This window comes from Xyrauchen texanus, chromosome 2, assembly GCF_025860055.1.
Source record: "Xyrauchen texanus isolate HMW12.3.18 chromosome 2, RBS_HiC_50CHRs, whole genome shotgun sequence".
Classification (NCBI taxonomy): domain Eukaryota; kingdom Metazoa; phylum Chordata; class Actinopteri; order Cypriniformes; family Catostomidae; genus Xyrauchen; species Xyrauchen texanus.
In genome coordinates, this window is record NC_068277.1 from 27,556,369 (window position 1) to 27,579,733 (window position 23,365).

Below are 23,365 nucleotides of genomic sequence, written 5' to 3' on the forward strand. Positions count from 1 at the left end.
TACAGCTAAACTCAGGCAGCTTCATCAGGATGCTTACAGAAGTGAGGATAAAATATTGTACAATCAGGCCAGGAACACATTGAATAAGGAAATCAGAGTGGCTAAAATAAGTTACTCTGATAATCTGAAAAACACATTTTCAGCTAACGAACCTGCATCAGTGTGGAGAGGCCCAAAAGTCTTTACTAACTTCCCCCAACACTGTAGGGAACCAACAACTGGCAGACGACTTGAAAGTGTTTTACTGTAGATTTGACAAGCACAGGGTCCAGATGGTGTTTCACCTACTTATCTAAAATCCTGTGCTGACCAGCTGACCCCCATCTTTACACAGATCTTCAATAGATCACTGGAGCAGTGTGAAGTTCCCTGCTGCTTCAAACGCTCCACCATCATTCCTGTCCCAAAGAAACCCAAAATCACAGGAATTAATGACTACAGAACCGTCGCTCTGACGTCTGTGGTCACGAAGTCATATGAGAGACTGGTGTTGGCCCACCTGAAGGACATCACTGGACCCTCTCTAGATCCCCTTCAATTTGCTTAAGAGCAAACAGGTCTGTGGATGATGCAGTCAACATGGAATTGCATCATATCCTGCAACATCTGGACAGACCAGGGACATATGCAAGGATCCTTTTTGTGAACTTCAGTTCGGCTTTCAACACCATCATCCCAGCTATTCTCTGGACTAAATTACACCAACACTCTGTTCCCACGTCTATCTGTCAGTGGATCACCAGCTTTCTGACGGACAGGCAGCAGCTAGTGAAACAGGGGAAATTCACTTCCATCACATACACTCACCTAAAGGATTATTAGGAACACCTGTTCAATTTCTCATTAATGCAATTATCTAATCAACCAATCACATGGCAGTTGCTTCAATGCATTTAGGGGTGTGGTCCAGGTCAGGACAATCTCCTGAACTCCAAACTGAATGTCAGAATGGGAAAGAAAGGTGATTTAAGCAATTTTGAGTGTGGCATGGTTGTTGGTGCCAGACGGGCCGGTCTGAGTATTTCACAATCTGCTCAGTTACTGGGATTTTCACGCACAACCATTTCTAGGGTTTACAAAGAATGGTGTGAAAAGGGAAAAACATCCAGTATGCGGCAGTCCTGTGGGCAAAAACGCCTTGTTGATGCTAGAGGTCAGAGGAGAATGGGCCGACTGATTCAAGCTGATAGAAGAGCAACTTTGACTGAAATAACCACTCGTTACAACCGAGGTATGCAGCAAAGCATTTGTGAAGCCACAACACGCACAACCTTGAGGCGGATGGGCTACAACAGCAGAAGACCCCACCGGGTACCACTCATCTCCACTACAAATAGGAAAAAGAGGCTACAATTTGCAAGAGCTCACCAAAATTGGACAGTTGAAGACTGGAAAAATGTTGCCTGGTCTGATGAGTCTCGATTTCTGTTGTGACATTCAGATGGTAGAGTCAGAATTTGGCGTAAACAGAATGAGAACATGGATCCATCATGCCTTGTTACCACTGTGCAGGCTGGTGGTGGTGGTGTAATGGTGTGGGGGATGTTTTCTTGGCACACTTTAGGCCCCTTAGTGCAAATTGGGCATCGTTTAAATGCCATGGCCTACCTGAGCATTGTTTCTGACCATGTCCATCCCTTTATGGCCACCATGTACCCATCCTCTGACGGCTACTTCCAGCAGGATAATGCACCATGTCACAAAGCTCGAATCATTTCAAATTGGTTTCTTGAACATGACAATGAGTTCACTGTACTAAAATGGCCCCCACAGTCACCAGATCTCAACCCAATAGAGCATCTTTGGGATGTGGTGGAACGGGAGCTTCGTGCCCTGGATGTGCATCCCACAAATCTCCATCAACTGCAAGATGCTATCCTATCAATATGGGCCAACATTTCTAAAGAATGCTTTCAGCACCTTGTTGAATCAATGCCACGTAGAATTAAGGCAGTTCTGAAGGCGAAAGGGGGTCAAACACAGTATTAGTATGGTGTTTCTAATAATCCTTTAGGTGAGTGTATATGATCAGCACTGGTGCCCCCCAGGGATGTGTGCTCTCCCCACTAATCTTACCAATGACTGCACCGCCAAGAACCCCTCTGTCAAGCTTCCGAAGTGTTTGCAGACCACACCACTGTCATCGGTCTCATCCAAGATAACGATGAGTCTGTATATAGAAGGGAGACTGAACAGCTGGCACACTGGTGCAGTCAAAACAACCTGGAACTGAACACGCTCAAAACAGTGGAGATTGATAGTGGACTTTAGGAGGAACACCCCAACATTGACCACACCCATTCTAAACAGCACTGTGGCAGCAGTGGAGTCATTCAGGTTCCTGGGCACTACAATCTCACAGGACCTAAAGTGGAATACCCACATTGACATTGAGAAAAATGCCCAGCAGAGGATGTACTTTGTTTGCCAGCTGAGTACAGTTCTACTCAGCAGTCATTGTGTCTGTCCTCTGCACTTCAATAACTGTCTGGTTTGGTTCAGCTATGAAATCAGACATCAGAAGACTATAAAGGACAGTTCGATGATTGGTTGCCCCTGCCCTCCCTTCAAGACCCGTACACTTCCAGAATGAGAAAAAGGGCTGGAAAAAAATCACTCTGGACCCCACTCACCCGGCCCAATACCTCATGAACAGTTAAACTGCCCCACTGAGCAATAATTTTGTGCAACACACAGCTTAGTCTATTTATATTTATTCAACATACCCTACCTCTTCTGCCATACATTCCTTTACATCTGTATATAACGGATTTGTATTTGTACATACGAACACTACCGGTCAAAAGTTTTGAAACATTTGACTGAAATGTTTCTCATGATCTTCAAAATCTTTTGATCTGACAGCTTAAATGCTTAAATGTTTGAAATTCGTTTTGTAGACAAAAACATAATTGTGCCACCATATTAATTTATTTCATTATAAAACTAAAATTGAATTTCCAAATTGATGATTTGGACCAAATAATAAAGTAAAGCAGCCAATAAGTGCCCAACATAGAAAGGCATTAAAAAGCATTCCAGGGTGATACCTCAAGAAATTGGTTGAGAAAATGTCAAGAGTACAAATTCTAGGCAAAGGGTGACTACTCTGAAGATACAAAAATATAACAGTTTTGATTTATTTTGTATTTTGTTTAGTCACAACATAATTCCCATAGTTCCAATTATGTTATTCCATAATTTTTATGACTATAATAATCTATTATTCTAAAATGTGGAAAAAAAAAAAAAAGAAAAGAAAATTATAATAAAGAATAAGTGTTTCAAAACGTTTGACCGGTAGTGTGTGAATATATATTTTTTCAAGTTGTTTTTTCCAATTAGTCCAATTGTGTGTGGAAATGCTCTTTCACTATTAAATATAGTCGTGAGTTCTACTGATGATTTTTTACGATGCGAATTCAAGCGTTTTAGAGATCTCCGTTCAAGATCATTCAAGATTTTTTTCCATCCACATTTCTTCTGCTAAGCTGATGGTTCACCACTATCCTTCTATGTTTTAATAATGCACTGGACAGTTCATAGCCCAATTCCAGTGATTTCAGTAATCTCCTTAGTTGTTTTATTTGCTTGATGCAGGCATTGGCCCCTTCTGAAACACAGTAACATCTTTTCCATGACCATGGGATATGTCTTCTGACATGGATGTTTAAGAAATGAGAAGCTACACACTGCATCAGAAAGAGTTAAAATATTTGTTTCCAGCTGAATAATATTAATCACTGCAATAATGATCCAATCATAGGCTATTAAGCATCCGCTTATTTAAATCCAAATGCCGACTTTTTGGCTAGTCAGTGTATTTCTGTACATTACAAGAGAAACGAGTACTGTATTCATACAAATGACTACTATATCACATTGATTCACATAATGGTGAATTATCAGTATTCCTTATGCATGTACACATACATATTATGCATGCTATTTCTAACTCAAGGTGGCACTGATGTGTCAGTGATTGACTTAATTTACATTTGACCAAGCAATTTGATGAAGAAGCAACATCAAAGTAAACTATACCAAGTGCAATACATGAACAGTATGATATGGCTATTGTCATTTGGGTATTCTACTGAAATGATGTAACTTGTGCATCTAATTAGTGTGTAGTTTATGTTATTATGTGTAGCTCACAATGCGTTTGAAAGACAGTTTCGTCTTATGAAATTTCAGTGTGGAAGTAAAGAATCCTGTTCTATATTTGTTGCATCATCTCTTTGATATATATATAAAATAAAACATTAAAATATATTGTATTTTATTATTTTGAAATTGTCTTAAAATGTGACACTATGCATTTTGTAGATCCATTTGTGACAGATATGTGATGGGTCTCTAAAAGACCCAAGTATGTAATAATGTTTGGTGAAATACCCATACATTCTAGGGTTAAAATTATACAATTGTGTCAGAAATTGTCTATATTCTGAGTGAGCTTGATTCAAACATTGATAGATAATTCATCTTGTGCTTTGAGCACTTTCACTTCCAGAATGATAATTTTTGGTGGCAAGAAATCAGATTCCTTATCAATTTAAAATATCTTTATCTACAATACATCTCATTGTAACAAGATTTTCAAAAGCGATGGCTAATTAGAGTTAGAGCTATGGCAACAACGTCCAGCAGTAGAAATGCCCACTAGCAACCTACCGTACAGCCACTAGAGACCTCCAGCAATAAAATCCCTGGCAGTTGGAATGGGACTCTAGCGTGATAGAGAGCTCTCATTTTCAGAGTAAAATAAAACATCCAGACAAATACCTATCTCTCACCTGATTGTGATCTCCGCATCATCCCATTGCACCTTGGCTGATGTGCTCCCCTCCTTCACCACACCCAGCAGAGTGGCATGTCTTCCAGCCTGCTTGTGCACACACTGTCCCCCCATCCTTAACCCACCATCTACTCCCCCTATCACAGCTAACACCGGCCACACCTGGTGGCACAGCATTCGCAAGTGCACCTCCGACAGCTCTGCCGAAGCATGGCGTCCGCTTCGTCCTCTCTCCTCTCTCTCTCCCTCTTTCTCATCCTGCTCCTCTCGGCTCTGTGCAGAGCGGCTCTTGGGCAATCTGGTGGCCCCTACTGGAGAAGCACCTTCCCGCAGGCAACCTCTGATCTGCTGGAGGCGCTGGAGAATGCTGCGGTTGATGGTTTGCGTCCAATGCTCCGAGCGGTGCAAGATCCGCACTAGCTGGGTGGTGGCTTCAGCGAGGACTGTGGCGACAGGGCTGCAGATTGGGTCGCCAGGTAACAGGTCACGGGGTGTGCCCCTCATCTGCATGTCACAGATTTTTACCTGCAGGGGGAATAGTTTTGAATCCTCTATTTTATATAAATAGTGAAGATGGTGAGTACCACAGAGGTTATATAAACATTATCTATTTCCCTTATTCTCCTTGTCTCACCTTCTCTCCTGGGTTGCTGCTGTAGAACATGACACAAGGGTAGAGCTCCGTGGCATCAACATCCTCAAAGGCCAGTTTGGGTTCCTGCCACATAAAGCAACATGGCTTAGCACATATACATTATAGGAGGTCTATGAGAGGAAGTAGCGAGTTGTGAAAGTGGTTGACAATGTGTGTGTTTGTGAGTGGGCTGCAATGCACCTCTCCATTCTTGCCAAAGGACACAGTTCTAGCCTCCATGTCCAGCACACAGGTGATGTAGTCTCCCTGTGTGTAGCTGGACAGAGTGAGGGTCTGCTCTCCGTTATGGTAGAGGTTGCCACTGTATGCGCGGTAGAGCCACATGTCTGCTGTTGTGCGGTGGTTGAAGTCATGCATGGGCCAGCGCGACACACCCACACATGTGCCCTCATTGCCACGATTCTCCTTCACAATATAGAACTAAATATAGAATAAAGAATATAGAATAAAGCACATAATATGCTCTTTCACTCACATAGACAGAGAAAGAAATTTATTTAGATATAGATTGTGTGTGCATAGAAGCATGTAGAACCTTCCACTGGTAACAGCCAGATGATATGCCAGTTGAAGCCAGACCGTAGCCTTTGCCCCCACTGCCATGCGTCAGTCCCTGTCCACTTTCCACCACGCAACACTGAGCCTTCTCAGGGTCAAAGGTCACCTCCTGGATAGGTACATTTTCCTCTTCCTCCTCTGTCTCACCCTAAGACAGATCCACAAACAGTAAAGTGTAGTGAATGTTGGATTTGGGTACATTAGAATCAGAATTAAACTATTTATCTCTTTAAGCACTAATGGTGTTTTTAAAGATTTCCTGTTTCAGTGGCATGCCTAAAATCAAAGGCTTTTTTAATTATTTTAGATAATGATAGATTCTAAAACTCTAAAAAACCTGCTGCTTTTCTGATTTGACATTATATATGTCTGTAAATGAGTAATATTATGTTGATACGACAAAGCAATCAAAAGTTATAGAATTACAAATATAATTTATCCTAGTGTCCAAAAGCCTCTCCAAACAAATAAAACATAATAATTGTACATAGGAACTAATTACACATGTAAATACAACAATGACTAAAGTTGCTCTCTCTCTCCAAAGCATGCAGGGATGAGTAACGAGATCTCATTCAGTTCCATTCTGTGTCATTTGAACCATCATTGAGTCTGTTATGTACTTGGCACCATTTCCTGGAGGCCATATGTATTTAGATTGAAAGATCTTCTCTGCCCATATTTAAATGCCTACATGCATTGTAGAGTACAGATTATAAGCTTTTAAACAATACTTATAGATATTTGTATAATTTTTTTTCTTGCAATCCAATCTTAACGAGTTAAGGGTGAGTTTCCTTAAAAATTAAAATTCTGTAATTTATTCACTCTCATGTTTCTCCAAACCAGAATTACTTTTTCATCCATGGAAAACAAAAAGAAATAAGAATGCTGATGCTGATGCTGATCTTTTTACATACAAGGAAAGTGAGTGGGGACTGAGGCTGTCAATCCATAACATTCTGCCTAAACCTCTCTTTTTGTTTTCCACTGAAGAAAGAAAGTCATCTGAGTCTGGAACAACATAAGGGTGAGGTTAAATCTCATACACTTAACCACCTGTGTCTCTCTCACCTGTAGTTTGAGCTCCTGCTCTCTCTCTTTCAGCTGCATGGTGTGTTTGGCTTGAGCAACAGGAGCCTCCCACATACAGTCAGACAGCAGGGCAAACAACTGATCCACCACCTGCACCACATTGACAAATCAATTTAGAACTGAGACACACTGTCCATTAAAAACATATGGGTGTATGTAGTCAGACCTGGGTCATCTGATGGTCCTCCAAACTGCTCTCACAGGCAGGAAGAACAGCTTCCAGAACATGCAGGGCTAACAGCCGAGTCCTCAAATTACCAATCAATGGAACGCCTGAAAAAAAAAAATAATTAACTAATCCTAAAATATATAGCACTAAGACAGTTACAGGTTGATGGGTTGGTGAGCTGTTACCTGAGCAGCATTTCTGAGCAGCAATGTTGAGAAGAACTTCAGTCCATTTAGGAGTGGCCATCTTGGACTGGATGGGTTTGGAAGAAACGACACGACGCAGAAAAACCAAGAAGTCTCCTAGGTGCAGTTCTGCAGTGTGTCTCTTTCGTAACAAAGCTGCATCACCAAATACAATAAAACAAATATATATAAAGCAATATCACACAACCAAGTTTGTTGTGTGCTGTATGCCCCTGTTTCAGCATGGCTGTGATTCGGCCGCAGGGACGAATATATTGTATTTACACTCACCTAAAGGATTATTAGGAACACCTGTTCAATTTCTCATTAATGCAATTATCTAATCAACCAATCACATGGCAGTTGCTTCAATGCATTTAGGGGTGTGGTCCTGGCCAAGACAATCTCCTGAACTCCAAACTGAATGTCAGAATGGGAAAGAAAGGTGATTTAAGCAATTTTGAGCGTGGCATGGTTGTTGGTGCCAGGCGGGCGGTCTAAGTATTTCACAATCTGCTCAGTTACTGGGATTTTCACGCTACAACCATTTCTAGGGTTTACAAAGAATGGTGTGAAAAGGAAAAACATCCAGTATCGCGGCAGTCCTGTGGGCTGAAAATGCCTTGTTGATGCTAGAGGTCAGAGGAGAATGGGCTGACTGATTCAAGCTGATAGAAGAGCAACTTTGACTGAAATAACCACTGCGTTACAACCGAGGTATGCAGCAAAGCATTTGTGAAGCCACAACACACACAACCTTGAGGCGGATGGGCTACAACAGCAGAAGACCCCACCGGGTACCACTCATCTCCACTACAAATAGGAAAAAGAGGCTACAATTTGCAAGAGCTCACCAAAATTGGACAGTTGAAGACTGGAAAAATGTTGCCTGGTCTGATGAGTCTCGATTTCTGTTGAGACATTCAGATGGTAGAGTCAGAATTTGGCGTAAACAGAATGAGAACATGGATCCATCATGCCTTGTTACCACTGTGCAGGCTGGTGGTGGTGGTGTAATGGTGTGGGGGATGTTTTCTTGGCACACTTTAGGCCCCTTAGTGCCAATTGGGCATCGTTTAAATGCCACGGCCTACCTGAGCATTGTTTCTGACCATGTCCATCCCTTTATGGCCACCATGTACCCATCCTCTGATGGCTACTTCCAGCAGGATAATGCACCATGTCACAAAGCTCGAATCATTTCAAATTGGTTTCTTGAACATGACAATGAGTTCACTGTACTAAAATGGCCCCCACAGTCACCAGATCTCAACCCAATAGAGCATCTTTGGGATGTGGTGGAACGGGAGCTTCGTGCCCTGCAAGATGCTATCCTATCAATATACATTTCTAAAGAATGCTTTCAGCACCTTGTTGAATCAATGCCACATAGAATTAAGGCAGTTCTGAAGGCGAAACGGGGTCAAACACAGTATTAGTATGGTGTTCCTAATAATCCTTTAGGTGAGTGCATATTATACAGTGTATTGTTGTATAAACAATATATAAAACCACACAACAGAATAACATGTGTGACTTTTGTAACTGGTGATTTAATGCACATGCATGGTTGCTGTTGAGTGTCCTACCTCGAAAATCTTTTTTCTGGGCATCTGCGCAGTCATCACTCTTCTCCAGCAGTTCTGAACCTGCACTGAGCGTACTCCCAATAGCTTGAGACAGCAGTGTCTTCAGCTGACTACACAGAAGATCCAACAGAGACTGGACCACCTTTGGACTCAACCTGTCTGCATATGTTCTGACAGTGGACAGAGCAACAGTAAGTGAACTCTAAAGACCAAGAACTATTGTGTTTGTAAAGTCTTAAAGGAATATTCTGGGTTCAATACAAGTTAAGCTCAATCAACAGCATTTGTGTTATAATGTTGATTACCACAACAATGTATTTTGACTCATCTCTCCTATTCTTAAAAAAAAAAAAAAAAGCAAAAATCTGGTTTACAGTGAGGCAGTTAAAATGGAAGTGAATGGGGCTAATCCGTAAACATTAAAAAACTCACTGTTTCAAAAGTATAGGCACAAGACATAAACAATATGCATGATAACATGATTTTAGTGTAATAAAATCACTTACTAACCATTTCTGTGTAAAGTTACAGACAATTTTACAATTTTGCATCGTTGTGACGATGTGATGTATACAAACACTAAAACAACTGTAAACATTTTTTAAACAACTTTACAGCTCAAATAATACACAAGTTTTAAGAATGAATGTAAGTGCTTTTATAATATTTTTATAAAAGTTTCACATTTCTGCCTTTAAACCCTCTAAAAATTGGTCCCATTCACTTCCATTGTAAGAGTCTCATTGTAACCTCGATTTTTGCTTTTTTTTAAAGAATGAGTTATAATAATTTATTGAGGTAATGAACATTATGCCACAAATACTGTCAATTGAGCTTAACTTGTGTAGAATACAGAATATTAATATAAAAGAGGGATGCCAAACAAACCTAATTTACATGACAAAAAAACTAGGGAACGTGACAGATTTAAACAAAGTGCCATAATTTTACAGTTGGTCTAAATTTACCTTACAGAATTAACATGATTTAGCATCTCAATATAAAACAAAGCATCTGAGGTTTCGATCTTAATCAACTATGTAAAGTCAGACTGTCAGTGAAGTAATGTGTACCCAGTGCTGATGGCTAGTATCTGCAGCAATCTGGTGCTGGCCACTTTGAGCGCAGTGCTGAGTTGAGATCCAGCAGGCTTGTGAAGTAGTTGCAGGGTCTGTCCAATGAGAGTTTCTGTCCCACAAAGCTGAGAGAGAACATCCAAGAGGCCATTGGAGACAGCCAATGATACATCCACAGGCTGGTAACGCACACTTAAAGCAAAGACTGTCACCAAGAGCAGCCTTTGCTGGGCCTCTGGAGATACACACAACATTATGAATACATGTTGAACAGGTAAAAAGTACAATCACTGTATGAGTATGTGTGTCCAGACACATTACCTATGTGGTGCTTGTTAGCTTGCAGGGCTCTCTCTAATGTGACTGAAAGCTGCTGGTATATCTTATGCACAGCAGTCTGAATTTCCATCTGTAAACTTTTCTTGGCTGCTCTGACTCCATCCTATAAGGAAAGTCAAAGCTGGTAACATTATGATAACATTCAAAAACTTCAAAAAGTATATTCCTATGGGACATAATTTACCTGGCCATATCAAATAATTGAAATAATTTCATTTTTAGGAAGACTGAATTGAGTGTATAGTATGTAGACTGAATCCTGTAAAGTACAGACAGAAAGAATTCTGCTCAAGCCAGTCTGATCAATTTTATAAGCCTTAAATGTTCTCCCACATTTAAAAAACAGGACTGTCAATCTATTGCAATTTTTTACAATCAAATTAATTACAAGATGTGCGGATTAATTAATCCAATTAATCACAATTAATTTCATGTGATTAAATATTTGCTGAGAAAGGTCTCCAAATAACAATAAATAAGTATTTAATGATTTAATAATAATTATATTTAAATAATTCACTTTGGTTGCTTTGCGTTTCAAACACAGCATTTAAGGTCGCTGTAGAGTTAAACGTAGTTTGAAATGCAGAAAAACACATCTTAAGACCCCTTTTTGAATGCAAGACCATGTTCTCATCTTGTGCTGTCGCTGGAGTCAAGAAAGCCTGAGAGGGTTCGTTATCTGTATAGCTACACACTGCATACTGCCCCCTTCTAAATACAGGTGGTACTTCAAGCTTGAATTGCTCCGATGGCAGGAACAATCTATATTATGGTTCGGGGTCATGATTAATTGCATAATTCTTTTTTAACACATTTTTAATATTATTCAATCAATCATGCTTAATTCATGTGTTAAACTGACAGCCCTACTAAAACTATTGCATATCTTTTTGTCAAGCAGAAGCACTGCTAAATGCACTCATATAGAGAGAGTATAATCTGCACAAAAAAGGCCATTTAAAGCTCAACTCAGCTTAACACTAAACCAATAATGATGGCCAATGTGCAATACTATATTTGTATTGTATTATACAGCATACAGACATTGGTGTGGCATAACATTAAGATTGTAATCAATATTATGCCACCCATTCTGCAGTGCCATTCTTACACATCTCTAACTGAATTGAACTTATTCAGATTAATAACCTGGTAGTGGTGTAGTTGGACGCTCTCCCCCTTGAGCCCCCCATTGCTGAAAGCACCCAGACCAAAACACCCAGACAGGAACTGTAGTCTGACTGAAGTTAGCAGAGAGGCAGAGTGAAAACTAAGGCCTGTTCGTCCAGCTGCACCTCCAGTGCCAGCCTGACTGCTCTTCTCCTCCATCCCAGAAATTAACACCACAATCTGTTGAAGGGCCTCCAGACGCAACTACAGAAACAGATATAATGGGATCTTTAATCATTAAACACACAAATAAAAATGTCAGAGTGCATGGAGATATACTGTACTTGAGTGTGAGGGCACATACCTCTGCTCTGCTCTGCTGCTGTTCCATGGCTATAATCATGGCTTGTGGGCTGCTGGAAACACTCTCTTCTGGTTCTTTAAAAGCAGGGGCATTCCCAACATCTCCACTGATGAAGTTCACCATGTTCTCGATAAGTGCATAGAGCTTGAGTGAGTGGCTCAGATCACGGTCTGACTCTTCATAGGACCGTGGATAGCTGTATAAGCATTCACTCAAAGCCAATCGTCCCCCAAACCAGTCAGCAGAAGAGTCTGGAGAACTGTAAAAAAAGCCTAAAAGACAAAAGACACAAAGAAATTGATCATTCAGTGAAGCTAATTGTAAGCAGAGTGAAGTCCTATGCCAACTGTACCCAATCCTGCTCCTGGAAATCTACCCAGTACTTCCTGCAGAGTTTTATTTCAGTTATGCTCTAACACACCATCCTGTAATGTTCAAGTGCACCCAAAGACCTTAATCAGCTGTTTCAGGTGGATTTTATTAAGAGTTGGAACTAACTTTGCAGTAAAGGGGCTCTCTAGGAGCAGGATTGTGCGCCCCTGTCCTATAGACTATTTCTTTTTTTAAATAAACAATTATGTCTGAATATGATGGGAGTTTAAAATTTATTTGAATCCTGTAGAAATCTGCAGAATTCTAAGCCCACACATTCTGTTGTGGACATGAGTAATAAACTTTGCTTTAGAGTGGTGGAGATTAGGGGTAGGTAAAAATATAGACTTTCCAATGCATTGATTATTGACATTGATTGTGTAGTAGAGTGGGAGTATTCAGTGAGATATTTCACTGCATGCTGACAGTAAAAGGTGTTCCGTCTAATGTGTATCCAAAGACAAGTTCTACCTGACCCCTTTTCATGCCATTGAATACTTTCTCTTTTAATACCCTTTCTGTCATTTACAGTGAGTTGTTGAGCTATATATATATATAAAATAAACAATGTAATAGTAATTATGCATGGCACAGATGAGATAAAGTAATTTGAGTCCTCTCCCGTTAAAATGTGCTCATTTTCAGATGCTCTTTACAGAAATGCCAGTTTTTGTTAAAGAGAGAGTACCGTTGTTTAACACAGGTTCAACAAATCAATGTAAATACTACAAATTATTCAATTAAACAATAAACATGTAACAAAAATAATTATGAGATATAATATCTGATTTATTGATTGAATACATGGATTTGGTCAAAAAGTGACCAAAATAATAATAATAAAAAATATATATATATATATAATTAGTCAAATTAATATTTTCGTAATGTACCTAGTAAGAATGTCCCCTGTATAATTAACAGCATTAGCTGTGAGATAATATCTTTCATATCTAAGCAAAAGGTACATTATAACTGAAATATACCCATATGAATCGATATTGAATCGGAATCAGATCGAGAGCTTGTGAATCAGAATAGAATTGGAAAATCTGTATCATTACCCACCCCAAGTTGGGATAAAAACTGTATTACAGAATTTTGCTATGGCAATTTTTTCTCCACAATGTAGCATGAAGTATGAGAAGTTCTGAAAGTGTTGGGGAAGGGGCTTTTACCTCTTTTTTTAGAAGTGAAAGCTAAATCCAGATCCACATTTCTCCTTGCATTCTGAAACAGGTCACACCAACAGGTTACATAACCACAATTTATACAGTCATACAAAGAGTACCTCAGATAAGATGGAGGGAAGCGTGTGGTGGTGGTGGTGCTCACCAGTGAATATCCTTCTTCATCAGACTCTGGCTGAGAGAGATCAGACTCACTCCTGGATTTTGTAAGTCTGTAACTGGGACTGCTCTGGATAGACCGACTCTCAGCTGAAAGGCTCTCGCTCCTACAAAACACACACAACACAAAATGAAAATGAGAAAACAATTATAGTTCTTATGAGCTCACATTACACATTATCAAGTCATTAAGAAATATGACCCAAATATAAATTTATATCACTAATGAATGACTAATTCAGTAATGTTCATTTAATGAAATGAAGTATCAGATTAACCACTAAACTAATTGAATTTGGTTCAGCCTCAAAAAAGTCCTTCCGAATTAGGTCACACACAAGGTATTTGGCATCTGGATAATGTAATTCTGAAAAGTAGGTCAGGCATTCCTAAGGAGGCTGTAGAAGAGTGCAGCAAGAACGAGTTCAGCAAGAATTTTAGGCTTCAATGATAAGGGTTACAATTGTAATAGATACAGTTCAACATGTTAATTAATGTTAACAGGGCTCAATGTGCATCAGGTTAAAGGTTCAAGGTATGTTTGCACTTGTTTTAACAGCTCACTGTACATGATGATGCCACGCACCTCGTCATAAACCCGCCTCCGTCTTGGTTGATCCCGCCCATCAGTGGCGGCTGATTGATGTGTTGTGTGAGTGGTGTGCTGACGGCCAGCAGGAGCATGGCGCAGCGGTGGATGACGACATTGCATGCAGCGGTGTAAAGATCCGTTCCTTCCTGAGAGGCGGTGCTGCTCCTGCGCTCCAGGGCGGGCTGAGCTGGCTCCTCCTGTACGCTCATGCTGCCAGCACGATCCATGTCTCTCCCTCGGGTTGCTTCCCGTGCTGATAGAAAACATTGAAAGATTTCTGTGTCCACCAAGACATAGGACACAGAGCGGCCAGGTTAGGAAAGCAGCCAAGAAGCATGCTGTTATAAAGTGTCTAAGGCTGGCAATTACACAAAGCAATTATGTCACTGTATATTTTATTCCATAAAGATGTAGTGAGGTTACTGTGCTTTCTATAGGGTTCCTGTAGCTCAACTGGTAGAGCATGGCACTAGCAATGGCAATATGTCACCGAGACAAATTCCTTGTATGTGTAAGCATACTTGGCAATAAAGCTGATTCTGATTCAATATCATAGGTTCGATTCCAGGGAACACACAAACTGATAAAAATATATATACCCTGAATGCACTGCAAGTCGCTTTGGATAAAAGCATCAGCTAAATGTAAATACAAATGTTTCTTAAAGGAAAAGTTCTAAATTAAAATTCTTTCATTATTTACTCACCATCATGTTGTTCTAAACCCGTTTGTGCAACAAAGAAATATTTGAAGAATCTTAAAGGAAAAGTTTACCCAAAAATGAAAATTTGCAGATAATTTACTCACCCTCAGGCCATCCGAAATGTATGCAAGTTTCTTTCTAAATCAAAACATAATTTAAGATTTTTAGGATTTCATTTCAGGCTTCCTCCTTTATACAATGCATCTTGTATAGGCAATCAATGAATAGTTCATATTTTTCCTGGCATGCATTTTCTTTGGGGTCTCTGAAGGTTGAAGCATTCAGGATACACATGCCAAATGACCATTTTGAACAGCGCTGCTCCTCTTGTAAACAATGACGTGCTTCCTGCCTCCTCCACATGATGTGTGTGACCTTATCAACGAGCTTACGTCATCCCTCTCATAAGCGCGCAATACAGAGATGTACAGAAGTGAACATTTGTATTTAAAAAGTATATAAGTATTGTTTTGTTTCTAAAAATAATCAATCATTTAGGTTGAGAAGAAATGTATTTGTTGATTGGAGTCGTGTGGGTTATTTTGATGCACCCTAAATACAGTGAATACGAGTACATTCACTTGCATTGTTTAAAGGAGGAGGGCTGAAATTAACCCTCTGGGGTCTGAGGGTGATTTGGGCCCTGGAGAATTTTGACATGCCTTGACATTTTTTCAGTTGCTTAAAAATATATTAATGGCTAATGTCTGATAACACTGTATTCAGCACAAACTGGGCTACAATAATATGTGAGCAACATGTGTACATGTTTGTATTTTTGAGAAAATAACGTTTATGCGTGGTTTTTGTAAAACAAATTTCATTGAAATTTCATTGAAGTCACTGAAACAAGTCTCTAATGATGTCTTACACTTATCTGTATGCCCCAAAATGACTGAGAATTTTATGTTGTTTCCGCTGTAATGACAGGCCAGCGTTTCCGTCGACCCCAGAGGGTTAAATCCTAAAAAAGAATTATTCTGTTTTGTTGAAGAAAGAAACTCAGAAATAATTTGCATTTTTGGGTCAACCATTCCTTTAACTCATTCCTTAAAACTTCGTAGTGATGACATTGTTTTGAAAAGAGATGCATAAAAATTCTCCAAAAACTAATGTAAACAAAATAAAATAAAACAAGATAAACAAGCAGTATACCGGTTTTGAATGACATAAGGGTGATTTCAATTTCTGGTGAACCATTCCCATTTTGTTTATTATGTATTGTAATGCAGCACAGTGCATTTGCCCTCTGTAATGTTCAATCAATAACATTTATACAATAAAAAATCTATACGATCTCTGATCTGGGATGGGAAACTTTCAAGGTATAACACGTATATGTGTGTGTGACAACTCCACCCAATGCCACCCAAAGCATCAGCCAATCTCAGCACACACACACATGCGTCATAACTCACTTCCAGCAGTCATGACCTCATGCTCTCTCTCCTCCTCCTCATCTTCCTGCTCCTGGTGTTCTTCCTCTCTTTCTCTCTCTCTCCCTCTTTCTTCCATTTCAGCCTCCTCGTCTATGGTTCGGGTGAATGAGTGCTCCTGAGGGTCCATCTCCACTGAGTCCACATTATCAGAAATCTGAAGGTTGCAAACATCAATGAGAAAAGACATTACACTCATGTGATGATGTGTGAGGAGAGCATCAGTGTGTCTGTTAGTGAAGTCGTACCCAGCAATATCGGGATGACAAACGGGTCTGGATGAGCTCCATATTCTTGCAAGCCAGGAGGCGATTCCGCACCTTAGAAACACTGCGATACACCTCTGCCAACAGTTTACATGGCTGATATCTGCAGGGAGAGAGAAAATGTGTGATAAATGTTTCAGTAGTGTCCACAGCTTGTACCACTTTCTATAGTGATGTTGGTTTCAAGGTCATACCTTCCCTCTCCACATGCCTGTCCCAGCAGCCCTGTGTGTTTCAGCAGTACAGCAAGTACGAAACGTGACACTGTGTCTAACAGAGCCTCGTTAGGCAGCGACGCACTGTCCCAATCTGTCCCAAAGGCACACACACAACAAAAATTCAAAACTGTTGGCTTGATCAATTCCTAACAAATGCAAGTTGAGATAAGAGTCAACTGCCATTAATTGTGCTGTAACCTCAAGGTTGTAAATGTAGAAAAATGTTGTGCCCTATTGCAGGGATCAGAGTTCAAATATGGTGTATGATCAATGCTGTAGTAGGTTCAGGACAAATATAATAAGAAACACATCTAAACTTCTTAAACAGCAATAGCAACTGAAATTATTATTTTATTCTTTAGGACAGTGTTTCCCAACCTTTTTTCCCTCAAGTACCTTCACAGCACCATCAGAAGGCTCAAGTGCCCCTTCATCAGCATAAAAAAATGCATACTAAAGGCTAAGAATCACTGCTTTAGGAGATAAAAAGCAAGTATGAGTGTGTCATACCCTTACTGATGGCATAGTCCTGCATGTTTGTCCACAGGCTGTGTGTGGGCTCTTTAGTTGATCCAAGGGCCAAATCCACAAGCACACTCATGTCAGCATGCAACTGACAGTCAAAGGGTCTTTGCTCCTCGTTCCCACACAGAGCCACTTCCAGCAAAGAGCTGATACAAGTATCTGAAACATGAACATAATACTTTCTGCTTTAATATTTGAACAAAGACCAGCTAACCCTGTGATATAGGAGCTTTGCAGGCATAAAAAGTATGTGTACATACCAAGGTGGGGTATGTCAGTCTCTAAGCCATTACTGAAGAGTGGTGTTTTGAGCCAGTGAGCAGTGTGCTGTTCTTCAGGTGAGGGTGGGGCTCCCTGCAGCATTCCCCCGAGACAGCGTCCCACCAGCAGGGCTACGGTACGCTCCAGATCCACCAACCACACCCAGCACTGTGCTAGTCCTGACACACACATTGGATCAACCAGATCTGGGGTGCCTATGGGAAGACAGGGCAAGAAGAAAGGTTCTTAATATATTATGTGAGTGAAATCAAAATAATACTAATTCATGTCAATTTCAGTCATTAAACCTACAAATATTCAGGCAGAAAATACATGCATAGAATCAAGTAATTAGGTAGTCATTTAGCCTCCGTTTATTTACAGTTATTTACAGTGCAAATGTGTTTCTAAAGGACACAATGATGAAATTGGTGGATTGACCCTTCGAAAATCTAATATTTTGAGAATTTAATTAGTATTCAAATAAGAAGTAATTCGTCAAGGGGCACAGTGGCCCTACTGGTCAACTCGCATTGTATGTGCCAAGGGCCTGGTACAGTCTTGGTTTACGCTCCTTGAGGCTTTGGAAGCCCCATGGCAGTCCAAGGTTCCCCAGTTCCTAATCCTGCTCTGACTGCAGCACAAATTCTTGTACATTTCAAAACAGAGGTAAAACTGATATGAAAATCAAACAGAAACTTTTTATGTGAATAAAGTCTGACCATGTAGAGGCCACTGTAATTCCTGTTCTTCTAGAGGTGCAGCAGCAGGCAGGAGTCTGTTGAGACGGTCCAGAGGGGGCAGCAGGTCTAACAGGTAACTGAGCAGTGGCCGTGCCACCCATACAGGCAACAAAAGCAGGGATGTCACAATCTGAAACAACATACTGCCTGCTGCAGACATGTAGATCACATCTACCACATCCACGAACAGAGTCATAGAGAGAATGTTAGAGATATATTTTACATTAATTCCAAATGAGTTCAAGTACTGTGTACATATTCTTATACCTTGTAGCTTCTCACGCACACTGCCATTTCTGGAGCTTTCTCTCAGAAGAGTTGCAGAGCGATTATAGATATCTGTGGCATAAGGCAGCAATAACTGCAAGTGCTTATGAAGAAGAGCCACACTACTGGAGCCCTGACAAACACAGACACACACATACAGAAGAAAATAATTCTGGCAGAACATTTCAAGACAGTGCATCTGATTTGTGTACAGATATGCATGTTGTATGTACCTCTGTAATGCAGTTGATATGGCAATAGGCCAGTAGTTGCTTCTGTAAAGAGCAAAGCAGTTCATGAAGGTGAGCTGGCTGGCTGCTATCAGACGATGATGTTCCCTGAAAGATCTTATCACTGTTCTTCTCTAGCTCTCCAAATGCCTGGTCCTGTGAGGTTCACAAAAACATATGCACATGAAAACAGGCTATTGTTTAAGACTGTAGGAAAGCGTAGTTGGAACCCTGTGGAGTCAACCAGTAGTATATATATATATATATATCAAAGGCGTCGGCTGATATGTACTGTATTGTAAACATCAGAGTTTTCAATGTTTAGATGTAGGTAAAATGACCAGATTAAAAGCCTACAAATCCAAATCAGAACCACATTTGAAAGTAGAGTTTTTAACCCATGAAACAAGATCTGATCCAGATTTCAGTATAAAAAAAAAAAAAAAAAAAAACACAGGAGTTGGTTGACAGTGTAAATGCAGCCTCAAGATCTTGATCTGCCGAAGACTGACCGTGTAAAAGCCTAGGTTCCTTAGCAGAGTTTTCATGAGGATCTCTGCCAAATGTGTGTCAGGATGTGAATCAGGGTGTGTGACAGGAACGTGCGAGGAGTCAGATAGTTGACTGGGAGTTTCAGAGGCATCTGAAGGAGAGCTGTATCCTAACAGAGATGCCACATGGGTGTGATCCTGCAGGCTGGTGAGAATTATGTCCAACTGCATCCTCTGTGACAGAAAACACACACACATTCACATGAGCATGACTGACAGATGCTTATGCAAGTTACTTTGACCATCTGTTCCTCACAAACAGGCACACGCACACACACACACACACACACACACACACACACACACACACACACACACACACACACACACTCACCTGTCCTTTGGAGAGGCTCTCCCAGCGGTCTGGTCCTTGAGGAAGGAGCGTATGCAGTAGTTCCATTCTCTCTCTTAAAGGAGGCAGCAGCATTGTCGCTCCCACTGACAGAGTCTCAATAACGGCCTACAGAACAGATATAACTTTATTAATTAAAGAAAATGCGGGTCATCAAATGCATCACACAAACATATGAAAGCACGCTACCACAAACACAGACCTCCTGGATTTCATCCGGCACTGACGCATCCATTAGTCTGAAGAGCAAATTGCGGAGTGGCCGTGCTTGACGTCCCAAGATACTGGTGGCCACGCCCCCTGCCATTGCTAGAGCCAGATGATTGGACAAGAGCCTCAGGCACAGTTTCAAGAAGTTATGATGCTCCCTGTTAAACCAAAACCAAATTTACAATATGAACTTCAGGATGCAAGAAGACACATTCAATATTCACACTTAATATCTTCTCTATGTTATCTTAAGATGTAGAGTAACAGAATATTGCGGGGTTAGTAAAAGTTAAGCTCAGTCGACTGCATTTGTGGCATTATATTGATTACCTCAAAAAAAAAAATTGAGGTAAAAAATGGGGCCAATCTGTAAATGTTAAAATACTCCCGGTTTCAGAAGTATTGCTACAAGACGTAAACAACATGCATGTTAACATGATTTTAGTGAGATTAACCACTAAACTTTTCGGTGCAATGTTATAGCTAATTTTAAAACTTTGTTGCCATGACAGTATAATGTCAATAAAACCTAAAATGACCGTAAAAATTACAACTTTACAGTGTGAGTTTTAACATGTCATAAAATTATAAGCTTCACATTTGTGACTTTAAACCCTCCAAAAATTGGCCCCATTCACTTCCATTGTAAGTGCCTCACTGTAACCCAGATTTTTTCTTTTCTTTTTTTTTTTAAAGAAAGACTTTTTTTGTGGTAATCAACATTATGCCACAAATGCTGTCAATTGAGCTTAACTTGTATTGAACCTGGATAATTCTAATAAATTCAAATAAAATGCCCCTGAACCACATGCCTCTGATATGTTCATGGTTGTGATGTAAACTAAAGGCTATTGGCTATTTAAAAATAAAAAAAGAGACAAACTCTTCAGTATGTCCCATCCTAACTACCTGTTGTAGGAAAAACATCAACATAGGAGAAACTGTGCTTGTCAAGACAATTCATGGGGACCAGTTGGACTCAACGAAATCTCATTAGCAGCAGGGATTCTTCAATGATATTCTATCCAAAATAAGGGTCTAAACATAAGTGACCAAACTCCACTAGTCTATGGTGGTAGGAGAATACACACTTGGAGGATGGAAAAGGCAGTGGTGGGATTTCGTTGTTGATGCCGTCACAATATTGTTCCAGAAATGAGCGGAGGTGAGAGAAAGTGCTTTCTTCTAGGTCCACACAGTACGGCCTGTGCCATGCCACCACCTGCCTAAACACACACACACACACACACACACACACACATGTTTGTTTCCATGTTTTATGGGGACTTTCCATAGACATAATGGTTTTTATACTGTACAAACTTTATATTCTATCCCCTAAACCCAACCCTACCCCTAAACCTAACCCTCACAGAAAACTTTCTGCATTTTACATTTTCAAAAAACATAATTTAGTATGATTTATAAGCTGTTTTCCTCATGGGGACCGACAAAATGTCCCCACAAGGTCAAAAATTTCGGGTTTTACTATCCTTATGGGGACATTTGGTCCCCACAAAGTGATAAATACACGCTCACACACACACACACACACACACACACACACACACACACACACACACACGCTTAGATCTATAGAAATCAGACATTTTGAAAATAAAGTAACTAAAAGGTCAAAGAAGGAAATCACAAAGAACAGAAACTTCTTGCCATAAGAATGCACAAACTAAAAGTAACTTGAAGAGCAATACATACACAAATAGAATTGAAATGGGATTTATTTTGGTACTGAATGAATGATTGGACAAAATAAACATTTTCATTTCAAAAGAAAGACTTTTGGCAGCAATTCCACTCATAATGTGGTTCAAAGGTTTTGCTAACCTGTCTCTAGGGAGAGCAGTCCATGCCAGGCTGTGAGAGGTGCCAGCAGAGATCTGTTGTATGGCCACTCCATCTAAACTAATCACCTTCTTGGGTTTAGTGATGGGGCCGGTGGAATTCCCTTGACCGCACTGGCCCATGGAGTTATTGCCCCAGGAATACACTTCATTGTCTTCAACAAAAACATCCACATGAAAAAAACACTCTGATCAAATCCACAGCACATCAAGAGTTTTAAACAGTTTTACAAAAAGGCAAATTATTTCAGGCTTATGCATTTTGTAGTGCAGATGTGTGAAGCAGTCAGGCCTGAGCTGACACAGCAATCTGACCCCTGCATTTTTGTAACACATGTGAAATGCACATGTTCGGTTTAAGCAAAAAGCATCAAATGGTCTGACATAACATGTGAGGCACCCTTGCTTCACCTTATCTGATTCTCTATGAGTCAGTACATACCCTGCTGCTATTAATCCTCTTCCCATCTATCTCTCAACCCTTTTATCTCTCTTCACTATCTCAAACTACAGTAAAAACAACCCTTACAGTACAGCCCAAGAAGTAAATTCAATAACCCAACAACAGCAACCTATAACTAGCCATTGATCATTCAATTTACAATAGAAATTAATGTATATTTCTTTATGGAATAGACTGAAAGTGAAAACTGGATAACGATCCAAGGAATATTTGAGGAGGAACACAAATGTAACTATATACTTTTATCGTACTGTATTTATTATTTGTTATAACAAGAAATACAATAAAGTATTTGCAGGTATTATTTGATGCGAGATCATTTACCATCTCATGTTGTTTCAAACCCATATGGCTATCTTTTTCCGTGTTACACAAAATTAGTAGTTAGGCGAAGGATTTCTGCTACGTACACATTTATCTGGATATATTTGAAAACGGTGTTTTCACTTTCGAAACACTCTGCCGTTTTCAAGCGTTTTCCACAAGTTGCTCGTCCACACTGAAACGTATGAAAACTCTTAAATTCTCTTACTGCGCATGTGAAAACAAAAATAAAAAATATTGCCATTCCATGTAGGGTCTGAAAAGCAATTGTCCATATGTTTCTTCGCCAGACAACAATTCAAAGTAAACCTCCAATGACCTTTGAAAAAATGCAATGTGAAAGTTGTACAAAGTAACATTTATCTTTTACAAAGCAGTCAAAGTGGGTAGCACGCACAACAACGGCGCTACAACATGGGCAGCCATTTTGATTGTTTTGGATTGGATGGATCACATGACTGATACATAGAGTTCTATCTGTCAATTCAAGAAATTTTTGGTACCATCTTACCATGTGATAAAGCAAGGCAGTGGCTGTCTCCTATGGAGATGTCCACTACTCTGGTTGTAGCGAGCTCCTCGATCAGTTTTGGCCTTAGAGCCGTGGCCTCTGATGAACCACATCCAAGACATGCACCACAGCCCCAAGCATATACCTACACAATAAATACATAAACCAGGAATTAAATACATTGAA

General features: G+C 40.1%; 1 protein-coding gene across 6 annotated transcripts in view; it reads right to left on the reverse strand.

The window, feature by feature from the left end:
- The window catches only part of LOC127656224 (probable E3 ubiquitin-protein ligase HERC1), a 78,366-nt gene that overhangs the window by 49,358 nt on the left and 5,643 nt on the right, over positions 1-23,365 (reverse strand). For 5 of the 6 annotated variants that reach the window (XM_052144467.1, XM_052144450.1, XM_052144433.1 and 2 more), the window contains exons 9-37: positions 23,180-23,324; positions 21,865-22,036; positions 21,111-21,245; positions 20,012-20,177; positions 19,792-19,917; positions 19,419-19,631; positions 18,910-19,062; positions 18,677-18,809; positions 18,389-18,580; positions 17,666-17,881; positions 17,391-17,564; positions 16,857-16,971; positions 16,645-16,765; positions 16,379-16,553; positions 14,252-14,534; positions 13,652-13,772; positions 13,495-13,546; positions 11,945-12,216; positions 11,620-11,844; positions 10,450-10,570; positions 10,126-10,363; positions 9,053-9,222; positions 7,464-7,619; positions 7,276-7,382; positions 7,089-7,199; positions 5,992-6,162; positions 5,637-5,876; positions 5,436-5,519; positions 4,800-5,326 (exon numbers count right to left, since the gene is read on the reverse strand). In XM_052144467.1, coding sequence (XP_052000427.1) covers positions 4,800-5,326; positions 5,436-5,519; positions 5,637-5,876; positions 5,992-6,162; positions 7,089-7,199; positions 7,276-7,382; positions 7,464-7,619; positions 9,053-9,222; positions 10,126-10,363; positions 10,450-10,570; positions 11,620-11,844; positions 11,945-12,216; positions 13,495-13,546; positions 13,652-13,772; positions 14,252-14,534; positions 16,379-16,553; positions 16,645-16,765; positions 16,857-16,971; positions 17,391-17,564; positions 17,666-17,881; positions 18,389-18,580; positions 18,677-18,809; positions 18,910-19,062; positions 19,419-19,631; positions 19,792-19,917; positions 20,012-20,177; positions 21,111-21,245; positions 21,865-22,036; positions 23,180-23,324 — 5,114 coding nt within the window. The remainder of the gene's footprint in view (positions 1-4,799; positions 5,327-5,435; positions 5,520-5,636; positions 5,877-5,991; positions 6,163-7,088; positions 7,200-7,275; positions 7,383-7,463; positions 7,620-9,052; positions 9,223-10,125; positions 10,364-10,449; positions 10,571-11,619; positions 11,845-11,944; positions 12,217-13,494; positions 13,547-13,651; positions 13,773-14,251; positions 14,535-16,378; positions 16,554-16,644; positions 16,766-16,856; positions 16,972-17,390; positions 17,565-17,665; positions 17,882-18,388; positions 18,581-18,676; positions 18,810-18,909; positions 19,063-19,418; positions 19,632-19,791; positions 19,918-20,011; positions 20,178-21,110; positions 21,246-21,864; positions 22,037-23,179; positions 23,325-23,365) is intronic. The other variant, XM_052144474.1, reaches the window with a different exon arrangement.